The sequence below is a fragment of the Mus pahari genome, chromosome 18 (assembly GCF_900095145.1).
Source record: "Mus pahari chromosome 18, PAHARI_EIJ_v1.1, whole genome shotgun sequence".
Classification (NCBI taxonomy): Eukaryota; Metazoa; Chordata; class Mammalia; order Rodentia; family Muridae; genus Mus; species Mus pahari.
This window is the reverse complement of record NC_034607.1, coordinates 31,078,160-31,103,107: the sequence shown is the minus strand read 5'-3', so window position 1 is coordinate 31,103,107 and position 24,948 is coordinate 31,078,160. Positions and strand designations below refer to the sequence as shown.

The 24,948-nt window shown below is 37.9% G+C and overlaps 1 protein-coding gene across 2 annotated transcripts in view; it reads left to right on the top strand.

Moving 5' to 3' along the window:
- Positions 1-24,586, top strand: part of Pja2 (praja ring finger ubiquitin ligase 2) — a 52,009-nt gene extending 27,423 nt beyond the window's left edge. Inside the window, exons 5-10 of one of the 2 annotated variants that reach the window (XM_021217834.2) lie at positions 7,331-7,516; positions 12,494-12,679; positions 15,370-15,481; positions 17,965-18,079; positions 18,504-18,625; positions 22,052-24,586. In XM_021217834.2, coding sequence (XP_021073493.1) covers positions 7,331-7,516; positions 12,494-12,679; positions 15,370-15,481; positions 17,965-18,079; positions 18,504-18,625; positions 22,052-22,177 — 847 coding nt within the window. In that variant the 3' untranslated portion in view covers positions 22,178-24,586. The remainder of the gene's footprint in view (positions 1-7,330; positions 7,517-12,493; positions 12,680-15,369; positions 15,482-17,964; positions 18,080-18,503; positions 18,626-22,051) is intronic. The other variant, XM_021217835.2, reaches the window with a different exon arrangement.
- Positions 24,587-24,948: the final 362 nt, after the last annotated feature.

Below are 24,948 nucleotides of genomic sequence, written 5' to 3'. Positions count from 1 at the left end.
TTTACTTTCTTTTTAAAGATTTATTTTATATGTGAGTACACTGTTGCTGTCTTCAGACACATCAGAAGAGGGCATCAGAACCCATTACAGATGGTTGTGAGCCACCATGTGGTTCCTGGGAATTGAACTCAGGACTTCTGGAAGAGCAGTCAGTGCTCTTAACCACTGAGCCATCTCTCCAGCCCTTGTTTTACTTTTTAAATCAAGAGAAAAGGTTTTTTGGTTTTTTTTTTTTTTTTTGAATTTTACTCTCAGAGTTCAGTACATAACTGTTAATTAAGAAGAGATCAGATAAGAGAAAAGGAATAATGGGGAAAACAATCACTGGTTTAGAGACTGCACTATCACTACAAAAATGTGTGTTGAATTGAAATTGGTCAAGGAAATGGGAAATATACAAACTCAGTGTCACCTTCTAACTCAGAACTAATGCAGAGATAATTCCTCATGCACTATATATAGACCTTTGTGAAGCCATTCCCAAGTTTTGCTTTGTTTTGTTTTGTCTTTTGTTTTTTGTTTTTTTAAGACAGGGTTTCTCCGTATAGCCCTGGCTGTCCTGGAACTCACTTTGTAGACCAGGCTGGCCTCGAACTCAGAAATCCGCCTGCCTCTGCCTCCCTAGTGCTGGGATTAAAGGCGTGCGCCACCACGCCCGGCTCCCAAGTTTTTAGTATGCTGTATTTGACAGGGATTTTATTAGAGAAATGGAGATTAGCTAGGAGGATGCCTATATATTTAATTCAGCAAATACATTAAATATTTGATCAGATGGCATTGTTATAAGTAGCTATTAAATAGATTGGCATGAGCTACAAAATGAGTTGGATAAGTCCCTGATCTCTGAGAGTTAGAAATTGCTAGAAGACATCCAACACTGCTCTGAGCAAGCTCTAGGTTAAACATGTTTTAGGGGAGCAGAAGATGATAGAATTTTAGGAATTAAGTCACAAGGTTCAAATTGATTTGTAAGACCAACTCTCAGTTAAATAGAATTAAGATATTTGCCATGGAGGCCATGGTCTTTATGTAAAATCTTCAAAGTTCCAAAATCATAAATTGGCCACAAAACTTGATCTGAAATTAACTTTTTTGATAGATATTCTGGATCCAAACTAAAATAAGACATATTTTTCAAGCAACCATATTTTGCTCCAGAAACATTTATATGTTTGAAAAGTATTTGCTGACCTGGATTCTATTGGGTGTTGTCAGCCATTGCTTCTGAGCTTGGGAGAAAAGATTTAAGTTCTAAAATATTTAGCTCTAAGATTGTTGGATTTGATTGTGAGTCTCTATCTACTTCTAGATTACTATTGAAAAGAAAAAAAGAGTCTTTAGCAGTTTTTCTTTGGCAAGTGGAAGGTTGTTACTGGTTTTTCCTGTTATACATTTCTTGAGAAAAAAAAATATTTCACTAGTGTCTTCACCATTGTGGACCCACTAGAGCAAAACAAAAATAAAGACCTCTAATATTGCTGGATTTTCAAATGAAAATCTTAAAAATTGTTTTGTTTTTATTTTTAAATCAGCCCTAAAACAGTATAGTTCTCATGGCTCCTACTTTTCAATAATTGGGGTTCCCCCAAGTGTGTTCTTAGTATTTTAGAAGTGATGTCAATATTATGAAAAATGATAGAGTTTTGTAAATACAGTGGACATGAGGAGAAATATACAGCTTTACTAAAAGCTTGTCTTTGAGCCCGGTTGCAGTGTACTGGCTGATAGCCAGAGCGATACAGGTAACACAGTGAAATTCGAGAATAGGTCTATGTTGTTTAAGAGTAACAGAAGCTGGGCATGGAGACACACCTATATATGGTCTTAGCACTTTGGAGGTATATAGGAGATCAGGAGTTCATGGTTTTCCTTGGATGTACAGTAAGTTCAAGGCTGGCCTTGTATTAAAAAATCTTGTATTAAAATTTTTTCAGAATAATAATGACCTTTGACACCATTTGTATTTTGTAAAAACCTTAAAATGTATTTTAGGATTGAATCATTACAATAGTATGAGTGAATCTCCTTGTTACTGATCCTGTTTCTTGCTTCTGTTTCTCATTCACCTCGTTTAATTTTTCTAAGTGTGACCTACCAGGATGCCTTTGAATCTGGTCACTGCCCAGTGCCAATACGGAGCGCATGGACTCTAGCTTGCTCGTGACCATGCTCAACTACGCGCTTTCCTCTGCAGTTCTCATAGTAGTACACCGGGGGAACGGGGAAGCAGTGACCACTTTTTTAAAGTGTCTTTAAAAAGTATAGAGAACCTTTTTATTTGAGTCTGAAAATGAATTAAAAGAGTTAACTCTCTCCTTTATATAACTTATCAATGCTATACTTACAGATATTTTGTTATGTCTATATTGTAAGGTAACATCTATAGAACATTTATCAAGAATACAATAAAAATTCATTTGGATCCTATTAGATATTTTAATTTTGCTACTTAAAATAATAGGTGGGTCATCAAGTAAGAGCACTTTTGCTTGTGCAAAGAACCCAGGTTCAGTTCCCAGCACTCACATGGTGAATTGTAACCATCTGTAACTGCCAGTGCTAGGGAATCTGACACCAGGCATGCCTGTGTACACACCAGGTAAAAGTTAAATGCACATAAAACAAATGTACCCAAAAACTTTTAGTAATGATTATACATTTTTTACAAGTAGAAGATTTGGTCGCTATCTTTCTTGAAAAAGTCTTAAGTGATGGTTTAATCATAATAGAATGCTGCAGTCTATCAGGCAAACACCCCAGCCAGCAGCATTGCTCTGGGCTGTTTGACAGAAAATGAATGCTACATCATTGGATTAGACTGTAAGGGAAATTTAACAGTCAGTGTATAATTACCAGACCTGGATCAGACCAAAGAACTGAGGTTAGCGCTTATCCTTTTGAAATATACCCTGAGAACTGTAGTGAGGACAAGGACTAAGATATGGAAGGAAGTGGGGAGTGGAAGAATAAGGAGACTCCTTCAGCAGTACTAGCACTTGTTTTAAACCTTGGGATTGTTTGAAGAGAGCTGTCCTCTGACTGTTTCTTAGAGCACTTGAAGCTTTTTTCAGAGTTTCTCCTGTCACTAGGACTTAGTCTGGCCTAAAAAGTTCAACAAAGCAAAGCAAAAGAGACAGTATAGGGAAACCTTCAGAGACAAATAGTGCAACCCCAGCTACACGGAGAGCAAAGCAGGAGGGTTGAAAAAGTTGTAGGCTTACCTGCGTTAGAGTCAGTTCAAGTCTAAACTTAGCAAGACCCTCCTCAACCTAAAAAGTAGAAAAAGGTTGGAGATACAGCACAATGGTAGAGGCTTGCTTCGTATGTGTATGACCCTAAATTTAATCCCCATAACCACACAGATGCGAACTAAAATGTTTCTTTTGATGACGTTGGGAGGATAAAATGCAGTAATTTTAACTTAATTTGATATATTAAAGGTATCAGACTCTGTTACAGGTGTGCTATAAATATATAATAATGCTTTCTGTTCCCATGGTGACCACCAGCCTTACGAAGAACAAAACAGAATATACAAACTCATTGTTGAAAAGCTGAGATTACTTTTTCACGTTCCATATAACTTGTCTGAGTAGCAAACAGGATGAGCATTTCGGACGTGGCAGATACTACCACGGCAAAGAAAACAGCAGACATCTACAAAGACCTTAAACCACATGCTTAGACATTTTCACAGAGTTTCCTATCCTGTTTGTAAGAGTAATTTAGTAATCCCAGCACTCAGGAGGCTGAGGCAGGCAGGTCTCTGTGAGTTTGAGGACAGCCAGGGCTGCTGTTGCACAGGAAAACCCTATGGAAAAATTTTAAAACAACAAAGAAAAAAAATTGCATACCTCTTCAATCTTAATGTGGTTTATCATTGACATGCTTCTTAGATAACATTTAGTTATATTAAAATCAAGCAGTAACTTAATGTCACCCTCTTTATACATGCATTGACAACCAAATGAAGTTTTAAAAATGTTTTTTAATAATTGAGACTGTCATATATGTCTTTTGATAATAATCACTCCCAACTCCTTCCAGACCCATGTCTACCTCCTACCCTACCTTTATTTAGTTCTGTGACATCTCTCTCTCCTTTTTTATTGTAAATATTTATTATAATAGTCCAGTCAAATGCAATACTTTATTTGTAAATCTCAGGTAGAAGTAACATAAAATACCATCTAGAAGCAACCTCTTATTCCCTGATTCCCCAAAGAAGTGGTTGGTGTATCTTTTCAGCCTTGTACCTGTAAGTACAAGTGGTGTTCAGGTAGAACTGTATCTGAAACAGTGATAGCCTTTGTTTGGACCTCTGCTGTGAACACGGGTTTTAAAGGATCACTGTAGGGTAGGTTTTTTTTTTTTTTCCTTAACTAGGAATATATATAATTACTTAAATCATAACTATTTAAAACTGAAAAAAAAAACCACCTGATTTTCTTGCTCATGAGGAAGCAGGTGACCTAGTTTGGGTAATGGTCTAGGGTATAATTTTTGATCTTTAGTGTGAAAAAAAGACTAATGTTGGATTTCCCAGGAGTCTGAGGTCACCAGGATAATTGAGCTGCTATAGTATAGCTTTTCTTTGGCACAGAAAAGAGGAAAATTGTAGTTAACCAGTAAGCAACCCTCTGACATATCAAAAATGATAGAGCCCATTCTATAAAAGAAGTTAAATGTTTGCCTGTTAAACTATTCACCTTTTTTCAAAAATGATATTATATATTTTGTCTCCAATTTTTAATCTAAATATCATTGTAGGCTTGAAACATGAATGTTAATAATGTCATTTTATAGATGAAATTAATCACAGGAAAATTATCATGGATTTTAAGGATATTATTCAGGATTCAAATCTGTCTGACTTCAAAGCTTGTTCTTAGAAATTTGGTATTATCATTATTACTTTGTTTCTCCAATAAAGAAATTGGTTGTTGCAGGTCTGAAAGTTTTAGTAGTAGAAAGTCAGCATGGTTGTGTGCTCCTCTGACTTTCTGGACCAGTTAGGATTTTAGGGTTACAAATTATTAATAAATATTAGTCATAATTATGTAACATTAATGTCATAATTAGTAACATTCAGATTGAAGTAGTACTAGAAATCATTCATGTGTTTCAGTCACTTGTCACAAATATGCAAGTGGTTTTTGGAACATCCTTAGAAATACCTTTTGCTAGCCTTTTCAAGTCAAATAATACCAATAAAATTCTACATTTAAAGCTGTATGATTAAATAGTCCTTAGTATCTACTAAGAGCTAATAAACATTTAGCTCTTCTGTCTTCTTGGAAACTGCTAGTAAGTTATTAAGTTACTGATTTTATTTTTATGTAACTTGGAAAATACCTTAGATCAATTAAATTTTGTAATACTGTTTGTTTTAGTAAAACAAGACCCAAATGATTCATGTATTGGGCATATCCCAGAACTAGAGCAGGATGTGAGGCACAGAGAACAGCTTGCTTACTACAGCTTAGCTCGTTAGTCTTCACAAGTCCCAGCTTAGTTACCTGGCTAGGCTATCTACAGCCACCAGAGCTTGATGGGGAAAGCTCTTGGTTGTTCTGCTTTGCTAAGCCCAAATCCAGTGTGTCTTACACATTTTACTTAATGCTTAAGAAAAATAAATGCAGTGTTAAAGAAGTAGCTGCAGTACAAAGATTTGGACCAAGTAAGCCAAGTGCCCAGTCCATGCTCAAAGGCAATTTTATGACAATTATCTTCAAAGAAATGAAGTCTGGTCCAGTCCTGAAGGGTGAGGGGCCAGGTGGTTGTTATGACATTTTGATGGAGAGAGAATGCATTGAAGTACAACACCCAGAGAACAGTGATAGTCTGTGTAAGGAAAGAAGGTGATCATTGCTGGCTGCTTCAAAGTTTCTCCTTTATAAAGAATTACTGAGTATTAATAATACAGGCCCAGAGTCTTTTTTTTTTAAAGGGTCAGTATATAATTAGAAAATTGTTTCATTTACATCAGGTGAGTAATACATATTCATTTCAGATATTGTTTTTGATTCCCAAATTGCATTTATTTTTTTAAATTATTTTATTTAATTAATTATTTATTTTACATTCTAAATGTTGCCCTCCTTCCTGGTCTCCTCTCCATGAGTTCTTCACCCCATCCTCCCTCCCCTTTGCTTCTGAGAGGGTGTTCCCCCACCCATCCACCTACTCCCACCTCACTCTGCTAGCATCCCCCTTCCCTGGGACATCAAGTTTCTACAGGTTTAAGCTCATCCTTTCCCACTGAGGCCAAACAAGGCAGTCCTCTTGCTGCATATATATGGGGGGTGGGAGGGAGGGACAGACCAGCCCAAGTATGCTCTTTGGTTAGTCCCTGGGAGCTCCCAGGGGTCCAGGTTAGTTGAGACTGTTGTTTTTTCCTATGGGGTTGCAGTCCCCTTTAGCTCCTTCAGTCCTTACCCTAACTCTTCCACAGGGGTCCCCGGGCTCAGTCCAATGGTTGGCTGTATCTGTATCTGTCTTAGCTGCTGGTAGAATTTCTGGGAGGACACCCATGCTCCGCTCCTTTCTGTAAGCACAACATGGCATCTGTAATAGAGTAAGGGTTTGGAGCCTGCACATGGGATAGATCCCAAGTTGGGCCAATCTCTAGATGGCCTTTCCTTCAGTCTCTGCTCCATTTTTGTATCTGTATTTCTTTTAGACAGGAACAATTCTGGGTCAAGAATTTTGAAGGTGGATGGTTGGCCCCATGCCTCAGATGGGGGCCATGTCTACTAGAGGTGGTCTTTTTAGGTTCCATCTCCCCACTGTTGGGCATTTTGGCTAAGGTCATCCCCATTGGGTCCTAAAAGCCTCTCATATCCCAGGTCTCTGGGACTTCTAGAGGTTCTCTCTCTCTCTCTCTCTCTCTCTCTCTCTCTCTCTCTCTCTCTCACACACACACACACACACACACACAGAGCTACATATTTCTATTTATTCTCCAGGCCCTCTGGGCTTCTCTTCTGTCTCCCTCCATACCTGATCCTACCCCTTGTTTTCCTTTCCACTCCCCTCTCCTATGCAGGTCCCTATATCTAAACTCTTATTTAAATACCATTAATTGTGTATTCTAGTATAAAGAAAAAATAAAATGATATACTCCATAACCTTTTGTGAGCCATGATCATTTGAGAGTTTTACATTCTGTTGAATATTTATTTTTTTATCAATTTATTTATGGTTTTTTAAAATTGAATGAGCATCTGACTCAGCGTAGGCATCAGCAGCCCTACCTAGCCCATAATGACTCCATCTAACAAAAATAACTTAGTGTATGATGGTAGTTTATGTCTGTTCTGATTTGCAGTTCAGAGTGCAGTGATGGGGAATGGTCTGCTTCTCTGCCTCACCGATTTTCTGGCACAGAAAAAGACCAGTCCTCAAGCGATGAAAGCTGGGAAACTCTGCCAGGAAAGGATGAGAATGAACCTGAGCTGCAGAGTGATAGTAGTGGCCCTGAGGAAGAAAACCAAGAATTGTCTCTTCAGGAGGGGTATGTTAAACAGAGAGACTCATTTATTTAAGTGTGCATTATGCAAGAATGGCATACACCACATTCAAATGTAGGGTATGCCCTTGATTACATATAGAAGCCCATGTTGAACACATAGGCTTGCTCTACATGGTGCTTTGTACTTTGTAGGGAACACTTTTCAATGCTAGCAATTTTAGTATTTTTATGAGGATAGAATGTATGTTTTTATTGCTTTATAAAAGAAATTTGAGTATTTAAAAAGTAGTTTGAAGACTTCCTATTGTTACAGGTCTTTAATACAGTTCCTCTTATTATAGTGACACCCAACCATAAAATTATTTTTGTTACTACTTCATAACTATAATTTTGTTGTTATGAACTATAATGTAAATATTTTTGGAGATAGGTATTATAACTCATAGGTTGAAAACTGCTTATTTGCAAGGTCATTTGAGCTGAGTTAAAAATAACTGAATTAATGTTGCCCATTGCCACACTGAAGAGACTTGGGAGAACAATCCGCTGTGAGAGGTAAATCTGTGGTAAATTACACTTAGCACGTCTTGGAAATTCAAGTGATTGATGCAAAGAATGGAGGCAGTTGAAGTTTTAATATTTTTATGTAGCTCGATTGAATGAGTATTTCCAGAACATTGGTGACATATGGTAAATATCCGTGACTTTATAACTAGAATGGAAATAGTCCTATCTAGGAGTGACTTTATAACTAGAATGGAAATAGTCCTATCTAGGAGTTGTCAACTTAAGTTGTGAAAAGCCAGATAAATCTTGTTGGTTATGTATGCCAGTGTCTGTAGAAGCATAAAAGTAGCCATAGGCAATAAGTAAGTGAATTGACAGAAGTGTGTTTCCAAAACCTAGAAAGGACCTGTGGCTCTCAGCTTGGCTGTCCTTGTAGTATTTCACCAGTAGAATAGGTTGGAATCTTTCTTTCTCCTACCCCCATGTGTGTGTATCTGTGGCTGTTACTTTAGAAGCTGTTGTGAATGTCATTTTTCCCCTTGATTATTTCTCATCAAGATCATTTCCTGCCATATAGAAATTACTGATTTTTATGTTTATTTATTCTATTCTGCTACTTTGTTTCAGGCGCTTACTGAATCTGTTTGCTTTCTGGTAGAAATCTTAGGTCCCTTTAAGAATAGAAACATACTGTCTCCAAACAGGGACTAGTAGACTTCTTCCTTTCTATCTCTTTATTTGGCCATATTGAACTAGGTAAGGCTTAAAAAGCACGAAATTGATTAAGAGGAGAGAGTAGACACCATCATCTTATTCCTAATTTTAGAGGAAAACATTGTTTAAATCAATTAAGGAATAACAGCTTTTTAATTTATTTTATGGGATTCTACCAAGAATATTGAATTTTAACTCTTTTCAATATAAAAATTGTAACAAAATCATTTTGGCCTGTTGATCATAGGAAATTTTATTTCTTAAAATTCTTAATGATACTTAACCATCCTACTTTTTTAAACACACAAAGCATGATTCTGTAGTCATGGTTTACTGATGGATTGTTTGTATTATTTTGTATAGAACTTACCTGTTAATATCTTTAAGTTAGCATGATTTGTAGATATTGATATCAGTATCAATTTGCTGTCCTTTAAAAACATAGTATTTTTCTTTCTTTTCTGTACGCTCCCTCTGTTGTTAAAATAAATTATTCTGGTAATGTTGTTAGCATTGGGTGATGAAACACCATCTAGCTACTTTATAAGTGAATATCTTTGATTATTTAAACATTTTTTTGATGACAACTAAATTCTTTCAATTTTTAGTTTCAAAAGCCATATGCTGGAAAACAATAATCAAGTCCTCTTGTAGGTTCACTCTGATTTCTATAAGATGTGATGATGTGCATGTCCCAACACAGACACGCACGTGCGTGCGCGCGCGCGCACACACACACACACACACACGAAATAAATATTAAATTTTTTGAAGATTTTTTTTAAATAAAAAATAACTTTAGAAAAAAAGAGTGAATTGTTCTGATTAGTGGATACTTGTGAGTTTTAGAAAGCAAGCTTTATAGCTGAGGCTATGACTCTATGATAGAGTACTTGGAAGTATGCATAAAAACCTGGGATTGATTATCAGTTCAGGCACTCTCCTTCTAGAAAACAAATAGTCTTAAGTTTGAGAATATTTTGAAGTTTTAAATGATAAAATGAGTTGTTATATTGAGGGAGAATGAGGAATCACCAATAACATAGGTTTTCATTTTGATCACCAAGTAGAACTAGAAAATAGGAACTTACCTGCGAGTGTTAGTTATCAGTTATGCACTGTCGATTACATGTAGGCAACTGAATATAGTTTTAAGTTTAAGAGAACATTCTTGCTTGAAATTATATACCATTGCATAAGAATAAATAAAATACATTTGAGGGATATTAGCTGTTTTCATCAAAATCATCCATTATGTAATTTACCTAATAATTTGTTCTGTTGTAAGTATGGTAAGGATATAATTCAACATTGGACACCATTAGTTTTTAAATGACTGCGTGAAGTCTATAGTATCAGTTGGCTTTCTTATGTTGCACGTGTATAGTAATTTTCTAAGGATAACTATTGCAGTGAGGAGAATAATGCCATATGTATTAAGGACTGGAAGTGTTGTTTAGTGTCAGTGTTTCATGGTATGCACAAGACATGAGATTCTGTCCCCAGTACCAGGGGGAAAAGGAATTAAAACTTGAATAAAAACATTAAAATCTACCCAAAAAGAAAAAAACAAAAGAGTGAAAAGGTAGGCTGAAATAGTTCTTGAAATCACTAGTTACATATATATAAAGATAGATAGATAGATAGATAGATAGACTGATCTTTGCTTTTATAAGAAAAAGTTTATCAGTAGAATTTTAAAAAACCAATGAAGACACATTTAAAGTATAAATATATCAAAAACCAAAATGCCAATATGGTATGTTAGGCAAACACTAACCAGAAAATAACTAGAAGAGTTATGTTAATGTTTGCAAAATAAAGAATAAAACGTATGAGTAGAGGCTGGAGAGATGGCCCAGTGGTTGTAATCACTTGATGAACAATCTGAAGATCAGAGTTGAGATCCCCGAATCCAGGGTGACACGTCAGGTGTGGTGGTTGGCTTGGCCTGGCCCAGGGAGTGGCCCCATTAGGAAGGGTGAAGAGAATTTGCAAAACGCATGAAACTCAAGAAGAAGGAAGACCAAAGTGTGGATACTTTGTTCCTTCTTAGAAGGGTTAACAAAATACTCATGGATGTATTTACAGAGACAAAGTTCAGAGCTGAGACTGAAGGAAGGACCATCCAGAGACTGCCCCACCTGGGGATCCATCCCATAAACAACCACCAAACCCAGGCACTATTGCAGATGCCAGCAAGATTTTGTTGACAGGACCCTGATAGAGCTGTCTCCTGTGAGGCTATGCCAGTGCCTGGCAAATACAGGGTTCACAATGAAGGAGCTAGAGTAAGGACCCAAGGAGCTGAAGGGGTTTGCAGCCCTATAGGAGGAGCAACAGTATGAACTAACCAGTACCCCAGAGCTCCCTGGGTCTGAACCACAAATCAAAGAAAACACATGGTGGGACTGGTGTCTTCAGCTGCCTATGTAGCAGAGGATGGCCTAGTTGGCCATCAGTGGGAGGAGAGGCCCTTGGTCTTGTGAAGATTCTTTAAAAAAAAAAAAAAAAGATTTATTTATTATATGTAATTATACTGCAGCTGTCTTCAGACACACAAAAGAACATCAGATCTCATTATGGATGGTTGTAAGCCATCATGTGGTTACTGGGATTTGAACTCATGACCTTCAGAAGAGCAGTCGGTGCTCTTAACCACTGAGCCATCTCTCTAGTCCTCTTGTGAAGATTCTATGCCCCAGTATAGGGGAATGCCAGGGCAAGGAAGCAGGAGTGGGTGGGTTGGGGAGCAGGGGGAGGAGAAAGGGGATAGGGAATTTTCGGGGATAGCATTTGAAATGTAAATGAATAAAATATCTAATAAAAAATATATTAAAAAGAAAAAAGAAAATGACCGGAGGCCACGGGAGTTGCTTCCTATATATTTTACTAACTTTACTATTGAACATGAGAAGCTGTCCAAATCGAGGTTGAAAACAAGCTCGCTCGTTCTCTCTCTCTCTCTCTCTCTCTCTCTCTCTCTNTCTCTCTCTCTCTCTCTCTCTCTCTCTCTCTCTCTCTCTCTCTCTCTCTCTCCTAACATTGTCAACAAGGTATACATGGCTATTCATCTCCAGATTGGTTCATAAGACCCTATGGTGCATCATTAAATTATTTATTCACAAAAAAAAACAAAAAGAAACAAATAAACAAAAAACCAAGAAGGGTAAAAAGGACAGAGGAAGACTGTAGCTGGGGCTGCTGGCTTACAGAGAAAATGTAAGTCCCAGGTTCAATTTCCAGCGAGACCCTGCCTCATCGAAACTGGTGGAGCATTACAGAGGAGGATCCTTAATGTCTTCTTTTTGCTTCTGTGTTGTGTGTACATGCATGCACAATCTGGGTACTCACATACACCCGGACGGATGGACGGACACACACACACATACACACACACACACACACACACACACACGAGCACACACGCAAAACTTTTTAGAAAGGTTTTGTGTGTATATGTGTGAGGGTGGGGGAGGGAAAGGAGAGGAGGAGGGTGGGCAGGATGTCGAGGGAGGAAGGACAACTTGTAAGAGTTGGTTGTCTCTACCATGTTCATTCAGGACTTGAACTCAAGTTCTTAGGTATGGCAGCAGGAGCTTTGACCCACTGTTATCTCACCAGCCCTTTTGTTTTCCATTGAAATGCAGAAAAGGAAAACAGCCATTGAATCCTGAGTACCAAGGACTTAAAACAATAATGCAAGTTACACATACTAAGCAGAATGGCAATAAAATGCTGCATGATATGTTTAAAAGCAACATTGTTTTATTACTTGCTTTTGAATGTTTATGTCAGGGAACACACATCCTTGGAAGAGGGAGAGATTCCCTGGTTACAGTACAATGAGGTCAATGAGAGCAGCAGTGATGAGGGGAATGAGCCTGCCAACGAGTTTGCACAGCCAGAAGCTTTCATGTTGGACGGGAACAACAACCTTGAGGATGACTCGAGCGTGAGCGAAGACTTGGATGTGGACTGGAGGTCAGTGCCTTGCTGCTGTGTGCTTAGTTACCACTGAGGAGACCATGTAGGAGCTGCTTCTGCTAGGCGAGCTGAGGCTTTTTCCCCCGTCTCATTGCAGATGTCACTGTTCCCAGAGATGGGCTGTTTCACTCTTTCTCACCCTTCTTTGACTCTCACATCTTTGTAGCATTGATTTTAAGAGAAAAAATTTAAGGCCCTGGTTTTGAATATGTCAATACCTGAAATAATTTCAGACTTACAGAAATGTCAGCAAAAATGATGCAGATATTCCCATATATTCTTTACTAAGATCTCTTAAATGTTAATATTTTAAAAGTGTTTACACCATTTTCCCTTTCCTTTTCTCTCTGTATTTATGGTATGAATTCTCCTGGCCGTTTTATAAATAAGTCCACAGAAATTTTTTTTACCTACAAAAACTCTAGAATGAATTGCTGAAAAGTGTGAGCATTTTCTTAGATAATACATAGTCACTAAAATCATACAAATAGTGTTGTTATAGTACTAATATTTTAACCCCCAGGGCTTACTCTAGTGTTCGTTGTTATCTCATGACTGACTTTATAGGAAATGTTTATCTGATCTAATCCAGGTCCGTCATTACACTCAGCTAACATGTTCCTGTAATATGGCCATCTCTTCAGTTAATCTTTGTTTTTTAATTCTGACAAATACTTTAAAATTTTAGGCCATTTATTCTTATGGACTATCCTTTACATTGTAATTACAATATCATACATAGAGTTACTAATTTTTAGCAGGAAGAACAAAAAATGATACATTTTGTCCTAAGTACATACCAGAAGACAAGCATGGCAGACAACTTTGAAGTGTCCGATTACATTTCCTCTTTTTAGCCAGTGGCTACTTTGAGACTGTAAGTAGTAACCTGTTTATTCTCCAACTGTCAAATTTCCGTCTGCTAGTTTAGCATCCATTAGTAATTCATGTCTGAAACATGAATTTTTAACACTGATTATTCTTTAGTGGCCCAATTACAACTAGATATCATGTCCTGAGTGTCCAGGTTTGTTTATGGTACTGAAGAAAAGAATGATTAGGAAGTAATTTACTTCAGTTATTTTGGATGGATTTTCTGTAGGAAGTAGACATGTTTGTGTTGTTTCAGAGTTGTAATCTGACCTGTTGCAGAGAAGTCTGCATGGAAGGACTATTTCTACAGTTCCTTGGGTTTCTGCAGTATGCTATTTGTGTGCCTATTTAGTTTATTTTATAGAGTAGGAGCTAGTCAGAGTCATAAAATGCATTTCTCAATTTAACTGTGATTTAATTAAATCCTGTTTGACTAATCACAAGTCACTCTCTTTGCATTCTTGTTCACTGTTAGATAAAATGTTGTATTGCAAGAGTAGATTGATGATTCCTTTCATTCTAAAATATGTGTGGGTGGGTAAGAATGCTCCTGTGTTCTATGTGATGTTTGTTTATTTCCAATACTCCTACACTAACTTTTCTTAATGTATCTCCTTGTGCACTTCATGTGTAATTCCGCAGTAGCCAACTGGTTGGTTGACTGTTTTAAGCTACCTTGTATAATGGTTTCTGACTCTGATATTCAAATGCTGAGAAGATGCCGAGGTCAGCAGAAGTTAGCCTTTAGACAAAGCATTTTAGACTCGTGCGCTTATACAGTGATGTGAGCACATCTACACAGTGCACCCCATAGGCAACTGGGATATGGGTCAGGAGCTGCACAGAGATTGGAAGTACATAAAAATGTGGGAATTACCTGCAGAAGAAACCATAGAAGAAATGAAATTGAATTTATTCCCAAGGCAGCAAGATTAGAGAGCAAACGGCCAATGGCGTACTTGGGTGCTTTGTTTTGTTTTGTTTTGTTTTGTTTTGTTTTTAAGACAGAATGTATGTAAGTTCTAGGTAGCCAGGAACCCACTGGGATCCACTGCCTCTGCCTCCCCAATGCTAGGATAAATAAAGGCATGTACTACCATGCCTAGACATCCTAATTTTGAAATACTTAATTCTAGGGCCAGGGAACATTTGAAATCTGACTTAAGGATAAAGGAAATAACTTTACACCAGACTCAAACCTGTTTTTCTTGATGGGCTTATAGTTCTTTAGCACTAGAAGTCATAAAAATGAACAGTTTGGTGAAAATAGTTTTCTGACTATTAATAAATGAAGGTGCTCTTATTCTTAGCCAAGGAGAAGAAGAGAGATTGGGGAAGGCTTGAGAAAATAAAATCTTGTAAAACCCAAAGTAATTAAGCAGTTCAGAGTGGGCAGGGGCTTGGGGAGAGCTCTTATTTAGTGATAGGATTCAAATACAATAATTTTTGTTCTCATATTTTCACTTTCACACAAATTGGAAACTAAAATTAACAGAGAGGAAAATATAGGGAAGGGATTGAAAGAGTAAAAACACTGCTGTTAAGCAGGCTTCTGAGTCAGTAGCACACAGGGAGAATTCCCTGCACACTGTGAGGTCACAGACTGGTCAGCCAATAGGCTATATTAACTCTTTATATTTAATACTTAGCTTTTCCGTTGTTCTTCCTGTTCTTTGGTCCATAGAATTCACATGCAAATATTTCAAAAGTTTTCTGCTTACAAAATTTGTACAGCCTACCAATATGGTAGTACAAAATTATCTTCACTGTAAGATTTCTGAAATGATACTTACGGGCCTTTTTTGTTTTTTCAGCCTGTTTGATGGTTTTGCAGACGGACTTGGAGTTGCTGAAGCTATTTCTTATGTGGATCCTCAGTTCCTTACCTATATGGCACTAGAAGAACGCTTAGCCCAGGCTATGGAGGTATCTTTATAACTGATAACTCCTACTGGGATTGTTTACACATGAATACACGTAGGCACAGAGAGGCTTTGTTGTTCACATAGCACTGACGTTTGCAGTTAGATTTGCTGCCTTTCACACATGTGCACACTTTTCAGCAGTGGGACACATTTATTACCTCTTTTTACCTTCTCTTTATTTTCGTAAACTAACACATGCAAGTTTATTTTGAAATGTTTTTGTCCACAATTAAAAACCGAGATATTTTCATTTAGGTCTCCCCCTTATACTGTTGAACCTCAACACTGGAATTCTTTAAAAAAAAAAAAAAACAAAAACAAATCCTGCATGCTTTCATTTATTTGTGTACTAAGCAACACACCTCTTTTGTCAATAGTTGCTTTTATTTCTATTTCTTTTCCAGTACTAGGCCCATAGTAGCTTTTGGTACAGGTCTTTGCAATATATATTAGACTCATATTAGCATCTCTTGTTTGAATGAGCACAGAATAAAACAGCAAACGTCTTTAAATTTTTTATAACTGATATTAGAACTTTCTACACAGTCTTAAGTAATAACTGCTTGAGCATCTCTTCAAAGAAAATGTTTTTTAAAAATTTAATTCAAGGCTGGCAAGATGGCTCGATGGGAAAAGGTGCTTTCTACCAAGTCCGGCAGGCAGAATTCAACCCCAGGGACCCAACACGTTGTGGGAGAGAACCAGCTCAGGAAGTTGTACTCTGATAGCCATACCCCTGCACACATACATACATACATACATACACACATACACACACAAGCACTAAAAATGTAATTATAAAAAAATTAATGCAGAAAATTGGTTTAAACAGTTATAGTTTTCTCATTTATGATTACAGTTACAGATAAATTAAAAATTTTAGCTAACAAACAAAATTTTACTGGACATGGCATTCCTTAATGAAATGGAGGGAGGCCTTTCCTCTGCCTGAGTACTTTTTAAGTTTACCTAGAGAAACGTATTCAGCAAAAAAAATTATTTTCTTATGTTTATGAATGTATGTGTGTGGAGTGTTTGAGTGTGTGTATGTGAGTGTGTGTTATCAGTGCACATTTGGTTTGCTCCTTCTTCCCCACTGTATGGCCATCACAAGTCACGCTGAGATCAGACACGTCTCTGCTAGTCTGTGCTTTCAACTGTTTTGAGAAGTAGAATTGCTGGATTGCATAGTAACTGTTTTTATTTTTATTTATTTATTTATTTATTTATTTATTTATTTATTTATTTGAGACAGTGTTTCTAGTGTGTATCATTGGAACTCACTCTGTAGACCAGGCTGGCCTCGAAATCACAGAGATCCACCTGCCTCTGCCTCCTGAGTGCTGGGATTAAGAGAGTGTGTGCCACCACCACCTGGCTAAGTAATTCTATTTTTTTTTTTCTTTTTTTTGAGACAGGGTTTCTCTATGTAGCCCTTGCTGTCCTGGAACTCTCTGTAGACCAGGCTGGCCTCGAACTCAGAAATCTGCCTGCCTTTGCCTCCCGAGTGCTGGGATTAAAGGCATGTGCCACCACGCCTGGCAGTAATTCTATTTTTAAATGTTTAAGAAATTGCCATACTGTTTCTGTATTGGCTACAACATTTTTGCATTCATACCAGGAAGGGGGCCCAGTTTTGATAGCCATCTCAATAATAAACTATTAAGCTAGATTGATGGAGTGTTACAGCTTTGTGATCTTAGGATGTTATTAGGATATGCTGCTAACAAGTAATAAACTGTGTAGTGTTAGTTATCTTGATTGAGAGCAGATGAGAAGAAGGTTCCATGGTGACTTGGGATTACTGGCAGAGGTTTTCTGGAAGAGTGGGACTTAGAGGATGGACAGAGAGTGCCAGGCAAAGGAAGCAGCGCCATGTGCAGTAAGAACCTGCAGTGAGCTGCCACAGCAGGAGACAGCCTGCCTGGCAGATGACAGGGAGAGGACAAGTCACACAAATGTGCATGTGGCCACTTGCTTCTCCCAGCCTTCCCTGGAAAGTCATGTACAGGGATTTAGCCCCTAAATAAAGGTGGCTGGGTAACTTGTGGACTGGTGTGTGCATGTGCTGATTCTGTGCAAGTAGATAAAACCACAGGAGTCAGTTTGTTACACAGTTGTCACAGTGTAAACACTAAAGTGTTCCTTTTTCTGACATTGTTGATCCCACATAAAAGATCTGACCATTCATTTGAAAAATGCAGTTATAATGAGCAAGGAGCTTATTACTAAAAATAAAATGAAGCTTGTGGTAGGCTGGGCTTACTACAGACATGTATGTGTGTGCTTATGTATGTGCACACATGTAAAGGAGAAGTATTTGACTTAATGATCTTGGCAGTAGTCCTATTGGAAGGGAGTTGGACTAACAGGAAAAGAATTTGGGAGTGCGATAAATATAGATTGATGAGACATCTTAAAAATGGTTTCCCATTACTATTTTAAAGTGTCTTCTAACAAAGAACTATACTTTTTCTTTTTCAGACTGCACTGGCACATTTAGAGTCTCTTGCAGTAGATGTTGAGGTGGCTAATCCACCTGCCAGTAAGGAAAGCATTGATGGACTTCCAGAGACTCTTGTTCTAGAAGATCATACTGGTAATATGAAAGTTCTCAAGTTTGGGATGGCATGTTGTATATTTTGATGTATTATTGGGGCTCTTAGGAGATGAAATAGTTAAGTAATATATAGGTATACATGTATGTATACCTATATATATTAGTAATATATATATATATAAGTAATATATAATATTTATTACAAAATATATTTTTTAAGCCAGAAGCTGACAAATTTTCACCTAGTAGAAAATGTGTAATAAAATCACAAAGATTAAGTGTTAACCAGCTGTCTTTTAAAAAGAGGAATGCTGACGAAATTCCAAATTATTTTGCTAGAATCATGCTTGCCAGTTAACTGATCAACCTCTGCCTCTTTCATCTTCCATGGCTGTCAGGTGGGATCAGTCTTATTCCTGTTGAATGCTATGCTTGACACATGTGCACTGTTTGTTGTTCTCAGCCATCGGCCAGGAGCAGTGCTGTCCCATCTGCTGCAGCGAGTACATCAAGGATGACATCGCCACAGAGCTGCCCTGCCATCACTTCTTTCATAAGCCCTGTGTCTCTATCTGGCTTCAGAAGGTGAGGTTCAGGAGGACTTCTTAAAACTTAACACATTATAATTTCACAATACCCAATACAAGTAATAATAATAGTGACCTCTAAGCTTATTTCATCTGGACACATATCTAGACAATAGCAGCTATTTAATGTATTTTCATTTACGGCCCTGAAATTGTTTTCAGAAGTATCTCAAAAGACTCTAACACCACTCAAGGTGCACTGTGATAATAAAACAGTGTTCGCAAGTGTGCTCAGGTGTTACTGGAAATGTATGAGACAAATACAGTAATCAGTCAAGTGACCCCCTTCTCTAGTTTTTATAGACCTACCTTAATGACTTACCAGTAATTTTAAGTGTATTTGAGTTACTTAAGAGAAAAAGAGTTTCACTAACATCCTGTGATCTCTGTTGTCACATGAGGGTGCTCACCATCTAGCTTAGTAGAAGCCCCAAGTTGCTTTCCTGGCATTGTCTTGCAGTTGTAGCTCCGTTTTCCCTGGAACAGCCCTGCCCTGCCCTGCCCTGCCCCCTCACTCCTTCCCTCTTTTCTTCTCTGCTGTTGCCCTGTACTGCCACTATGTTCTTAACCTGTATGTAAAGTCCCTGTAACCCAGTGCAGAGATGTTCACTGCTCCTTCCAGCATCGCTGCCATTGCCTCCTGGGTTGTGGTAAGGTGCACTCACTGGACTTTGTAGTCTGCTGAAGTCTTTTCTATTATCCCTCTGTCTCCCTCAACTGCCCCTTTGCCCTGTCTTCAGTACCTGTATCCCCACCCACCAGTGCACACATCTATGCTGTCCCCAGTTGTTGGCATTTATGGGACTGGTTTTCTTTATTTTTTTTTTTCCTCCAAAGTGATGGTACAGGTTTTCTTCTGATACCTAGTAGATTTTTAAAAATATATTTCTAAGTGCTTTATTTTCTGTTCAAATTTTAAAAATATTTTATTTATGTGCTTCTGCCCCTCCCCTCGACCCCCCCCCCCGAACTCATTTTCGTTAGAAGTTTTTACTGTGATAGTACTAAATTTCTTCATTCTGTAGGACACTTGCTCTAAGTTGGATAAATGGAACACAAAAATGTCCATGAAATTCAGTGCTCTTTTAAGTTGAAGTTGAGGGTTCTACCTGATTACTGCTGGCTTTTCAGTTTTAATTTTAAGGTGTTTTTTAACATCTATTCCTATGGTGGTATGTATATCACAGTGTTGTGAGAGCTAGTGTGATACCTAGGAGGCAGCCAGTGCCTAGTACGTGTTAAAAGCATAAATAACAGCAGCAGTATTAGTAAAAATTAGAGATGACTTGTTAAAGAAAGAAATGGCAAATAAACCTTAATTTATGGTACAAATTACAAAGACATGTCAGAAACTTCAGTGAATTGCATGTTAACACAAGGATTGCTAGTGGACGAGTGCAGACCATGTGTGCTTCAAGTCTCGACTTCCCGCACTTGGGTGATGCCTTCTCTTAACCTGTTTATTTGCTGTTATGTTGATGATAGCATAGGTGGCTATTTCAAACACTAGAATATCTACCTCACATTTTATATAAAGTTGAAATAGTCTATATTATATTTAACATATTTATATATTATAGTATAAGCACCTGGTGTTGAGAAGTAACAGTAAGTTAGCAGAAGTTAAGATCAGAATTATGTAGGAAAGAACTTGTAATTCTAGTGCACGGTAACAGGCGATGCTAGTCAGAAGATATTTCTGAAATTAGAAGGACAGCAGAAATAGAGGCTACAAATCTGCACAGTGTGTACCTGAGCCTGTGACTCATGTCCACCCCTGCACACCCGCCAGCCCTTCAGCCTTCGCCTCCTCACTTGCGGTAGTGCCTGCTTCATTTCTCATCTCAATCTAGCAAACTGTGGCTCTGGTCCTGTGACTTCCCTCTCCTTAAACAGAAGACAGATTGAGGTGATTTTCGTTAACTTGCAGAATAGTGAGTGGATTTCTGTCTTGGCTTTCAAGGCCTTCTGTTCTCAAGCCCCTAAGCATGCCCTCAGATATGCTCGTCTGTGTGTTTGCTCCTGAAGCCTGGCTCCCCTCTATACCATCTGCAAGATGAGACACATAGATAGGTAAGCTGAAGCCCTACCTTTTCAATATAACAGGCTTTCTTTACACTCTCAGTTAGTTATAGAGACTTAAGGACTCTGTGTTTTGTACAGTTGTAGTTACCACTAGATGTACTGGCATTCTATACCCTATTCCAGTGGTTGTTACATGGGCTAAGGTGACACAGGTAGTACATCCTAGGCCAAAGCTACACTTGTTTGTATGATACTGCTGTTAGAAGCCACTCAGTGAGGCAAGTTATGTAGTCGGTGTCCTTGACTTTTTGCTATAGTGTGGGCTAACAATCTAGTTTTCGTCATCTGAGGAAAAACTTAGCATGAAGCCACCCCTGGGAAAAGGTTCCTAAGATAAAACTCTTTGTCACTTTCAAAGTGTGATAGCTTCACCACCCTTCTACCAGGGAGATATATTGGGATAAAGATCAGATTTGTAAGGAAATGATCTGATGACAGATCTCTGTTGTCTTCCATTGGTCCTAAGACCCTTCCTTACCTTCTCTTCTAGGTCTGTGGTTGACTTGTTATTTAGATGGCACATATCTTGGTCTTTTTGTAGATATGGATTCCCTGGTAAATACAGTAAGATTTGAAGTCCACACTAACATGTATGTAACTACATGTTACTACATGTATATAACAAGGAAGGGACTGGTGGCAGTATACTTTGGTGAGCCAATTGTGTGGTATCTTTCCCATGTGCCTAATAGATAAAGTAACAGTTTGATTCAGGCTGTTAGGAAGTTACACTGTGACCTCCATGAGGGTCAAACACTGACTCTTCACTCAGTTTTGACCACAGCACCCATGCCAAGCATTGAAGTTCTAAGTAAAAATTCAGTGAACAAAAAGTGAGTTGATCCAAGGTACAAACATGATCATAACACACTTTTTATATAAGAGAATGTGAGAAGCCATGGCGCGAACATGATAACACACAGTTTTGTCTAGAAGAAATTTGAGTCTGGCATTAAAATGTTGGGATGGCGTTAAACAGAAGGCTTTAAAGTGTTGTCCTACATCAGTGGGTTTGTGGTGTGCTTCTTGTTTGTAAATATTTGATTTGGGGGGAAAGATAACTGCAGTTAAAAATGCATATGCTTCTTAACAGAGGAGCTGAGTTTGGTTCATAACAGCCAGGTCAAATTACAATTGCTGTATCTCTAGCTCTTGGGGAATCTTAACACACTGTGGCTCCATGGGCACCTACCCTGATGCGCGCGCGCGCGCGCGCGCACACACACACACACACACACACACACACACAATTTAAAACAAATCTTTTCTTAAGAGATACTTGACTTGCTTCTAGGATAATGGTACTCTGATTTCTGACTGGTTTGTTCCCTCTCTCCAGTCTGGAACATGCCCTGTGTGCCGCCGTCACTTCCCACCTGCGGTTATTGACGCATCTGCAGCTGCTTCCTCTGAACCTGACCCTGATGCCTCCCCTGCAGATGACAATGCTGAAGAAGCCCCGTAAACCATCACGTGGAAATGAGATCAAAATCCTACACAGTAAATCTGCAAATTCCTTCTAAATCTGATGTGCAAATAATTATATATAAATATATTTAAAATGGTCTATATAGTATATGCCATAGTTTAGAAAGAGAATATTAACCTTTCTAAACTGAGCTTAGGTTTGCAGAACATACTAAACATTTTCCAGCTCAATGTTGGAGCAGTGCGTCCATTTTCTTTAGTTGAACATGGTGTTGATTGTAACGTCAGTAGTCATCTCTGTGGCATACATTTCTGTTTTGTCTACAGTGCTGCCACAAGAGATCATACTTAAGCTCTCCTTTCCACATCCGATGTGAAGACTGTGATCACAACAGTAGTAGTACAATTTGGTTTCATTGAAAATAAACTGAATTCTAAAGCATGCTTTTTCACTGGTCTCTTTGCTTTTGCTACATCGAAACCTCTTGGTTTATAATAATACTGAGAAGGTTAAGATTAGAGCTTTTTCAGAATGCTAAACAAAGACTAAAATTTTGACCAGAACACCAAAAAAAAAAAAAAAAAAAAAATTACATCTTGGATGTAAACCTCCTGAAATGGTCATATAATAAACTATTCAGTGAACATTGGATGTGTTTAAAGGCTAGTAAAGCATGTGAATAATGTGATGTGCTTCACGCTTGGCACAGTTCCTGTTTTGGCCTTATGAAGCACTATCTAAGCCCTTATCCAGGCTGCTTCGACTTGTTAAATACTTGAAGGTCCAGAACAATCTTGACATATTTGTTTAAGAAGTTGGATATAGTTAGCTTAAAGTAGTTTGGGTTCTACTTTAGAAGGTCTGAAGGTTTGCACATAGTCATATTCGTAACTATATCACCCCAAATAAGAGGTGCACAGCTTTTAGGTGATCACAGGAGTGGGCAAGTCTGTACAGACATCGGTGTAACCGGTCGCTCACAAGTGAGACCTGACGTCAGCACTGGGGAACAATGGCTTAGAAGGCGCAGAGCAAGTGCACAGCCACCTGCTCCTCTGCTCATAGTGTCGGGAATGTTTATGTAGCTTCCGAAATGCAGCTTCATTTAATAGCTCTGTGTAATATCTCTGAGCATTTATATTCTTTCTTTTTTTCCAGTCTTAAAAATAAATGAATTTTCACTTTTGGCACATTTGAGGCTTAAATATAAGAAACATAACCCTTGCTTTCTGATTTTTGCATATATTGTAAATGTGGCTGCTATTTACAGCAAATACTGTGTATCCTTTTATGGGTAAAACACAAGTGAACATTGCATGCAAGTAATGTGGTGAATTTGTAATTTAGAGGTTTTCTGGGGCTTCTGTGACTTTGGATGCTTAAATTGAGGCCTTAATGTTGCTCTAGTTAGCATGTTTCCTCCTGATGTATATAGTCAGTGTTGTATAAACTAATCTCTGCTTGTTTTCTACTCTGTGATCTTTCCATACCGTATTTCATTGATCAGTTAGTGTCAGAAGTCATACCGGATTAACATTAGTTCCTATGTGTATACTGTGGATATTTGTGAATTGTGTGGTTTATTTGTTTGTTTTCTTTTATGTACTGTTGATTAGTTATGGCACTTACTGATTAAACTTACACTGCTGCAGATTGCTGTGTAACAAGCCACATGTTATGTTTAGTCAGTATTACGGGACCTTGGTTTTATTCTTCTAGATAGCAGCTGTCCCAAAGAAAATATTTCTTCTTTGCCTATTAAGATGTAGCTATTATCTGCCAGTTGTTAAAGGGGTTTGGTTCCAAACTCAGTCAGAGAGTTGAACGTGAGAAAGCTGTTGTACTTTTTGCTTTCCATCTGTTCCCGTCCTTCATTGTTGGCTCCTTACTATGCGTACACAGCTGCTGTGGGGAGAAGGCTCAATGAGACTTGTTTCATTTTTTTTTTTTTTTAAAGAAAATGAAGTTTTAGGACTCTCATGGTAACAAACCTGACAAGTTCAGACCCCAATATATTATTTGATCTTATCTTGGATCCTTTTGAAAAGTTAAGAATATATGAAGGCAAATTAGAAATAGTAAAAATATTGATAAAATGTCATTTATCTTATTTCTCTATTTTATGTTGTTACTTGGCCTATTTTAATTTTTTGAACATTTTCTTATTTCTCATATATGAATGCTGATATTTAAAGTTCAACTCATGTGGATTTCTTTTGTGTTTCTTAGTTGTTATCTCTAAGCTAACTAACTTTTAAGATTATTTGTGATATGGATTTATATATAAGCTGTTAAATATATATGAACTGTTAAAACGGAATGCAAGGTTTTCAAACGCCCAGGTCTAACTGTAACGATTGGTTTATTGTTCTACAATCCCAGCCTGGCATTTTCCGTGTAAATCATAAACAATAAACAGGATCTACTCGGTGTTCATTTCTAATATTTAATTGTGTGATCCTATCACTTATAACATAACCCTTTAAGGATTTATAGTCAGTAACAAAGAACACAACTCATACAGCACTCTAGATTGAGCTGACGGGGTGGGTTTTCCTAAGAAATGTAGGCACCTCATAGTCCCTTACAGAGGCAGCTAGCAAGCTTGAGCTCTTGCAGAGGCTCTGACTTTAGAGCTGTTGCCCTTTCCTGCCTGACATTCTCAGCAATCCCACAGTCCTCTGCAGAGCCTGGCTCCGGTGCTGACTCATATCTAGAAACGCTTGACGCTCTGTGATGGCTCACTTCAGTTGACTGTCTCCAAACCTAACGTGGGACTGCTGTCAAATATGCCCCTCAAGAGTGAT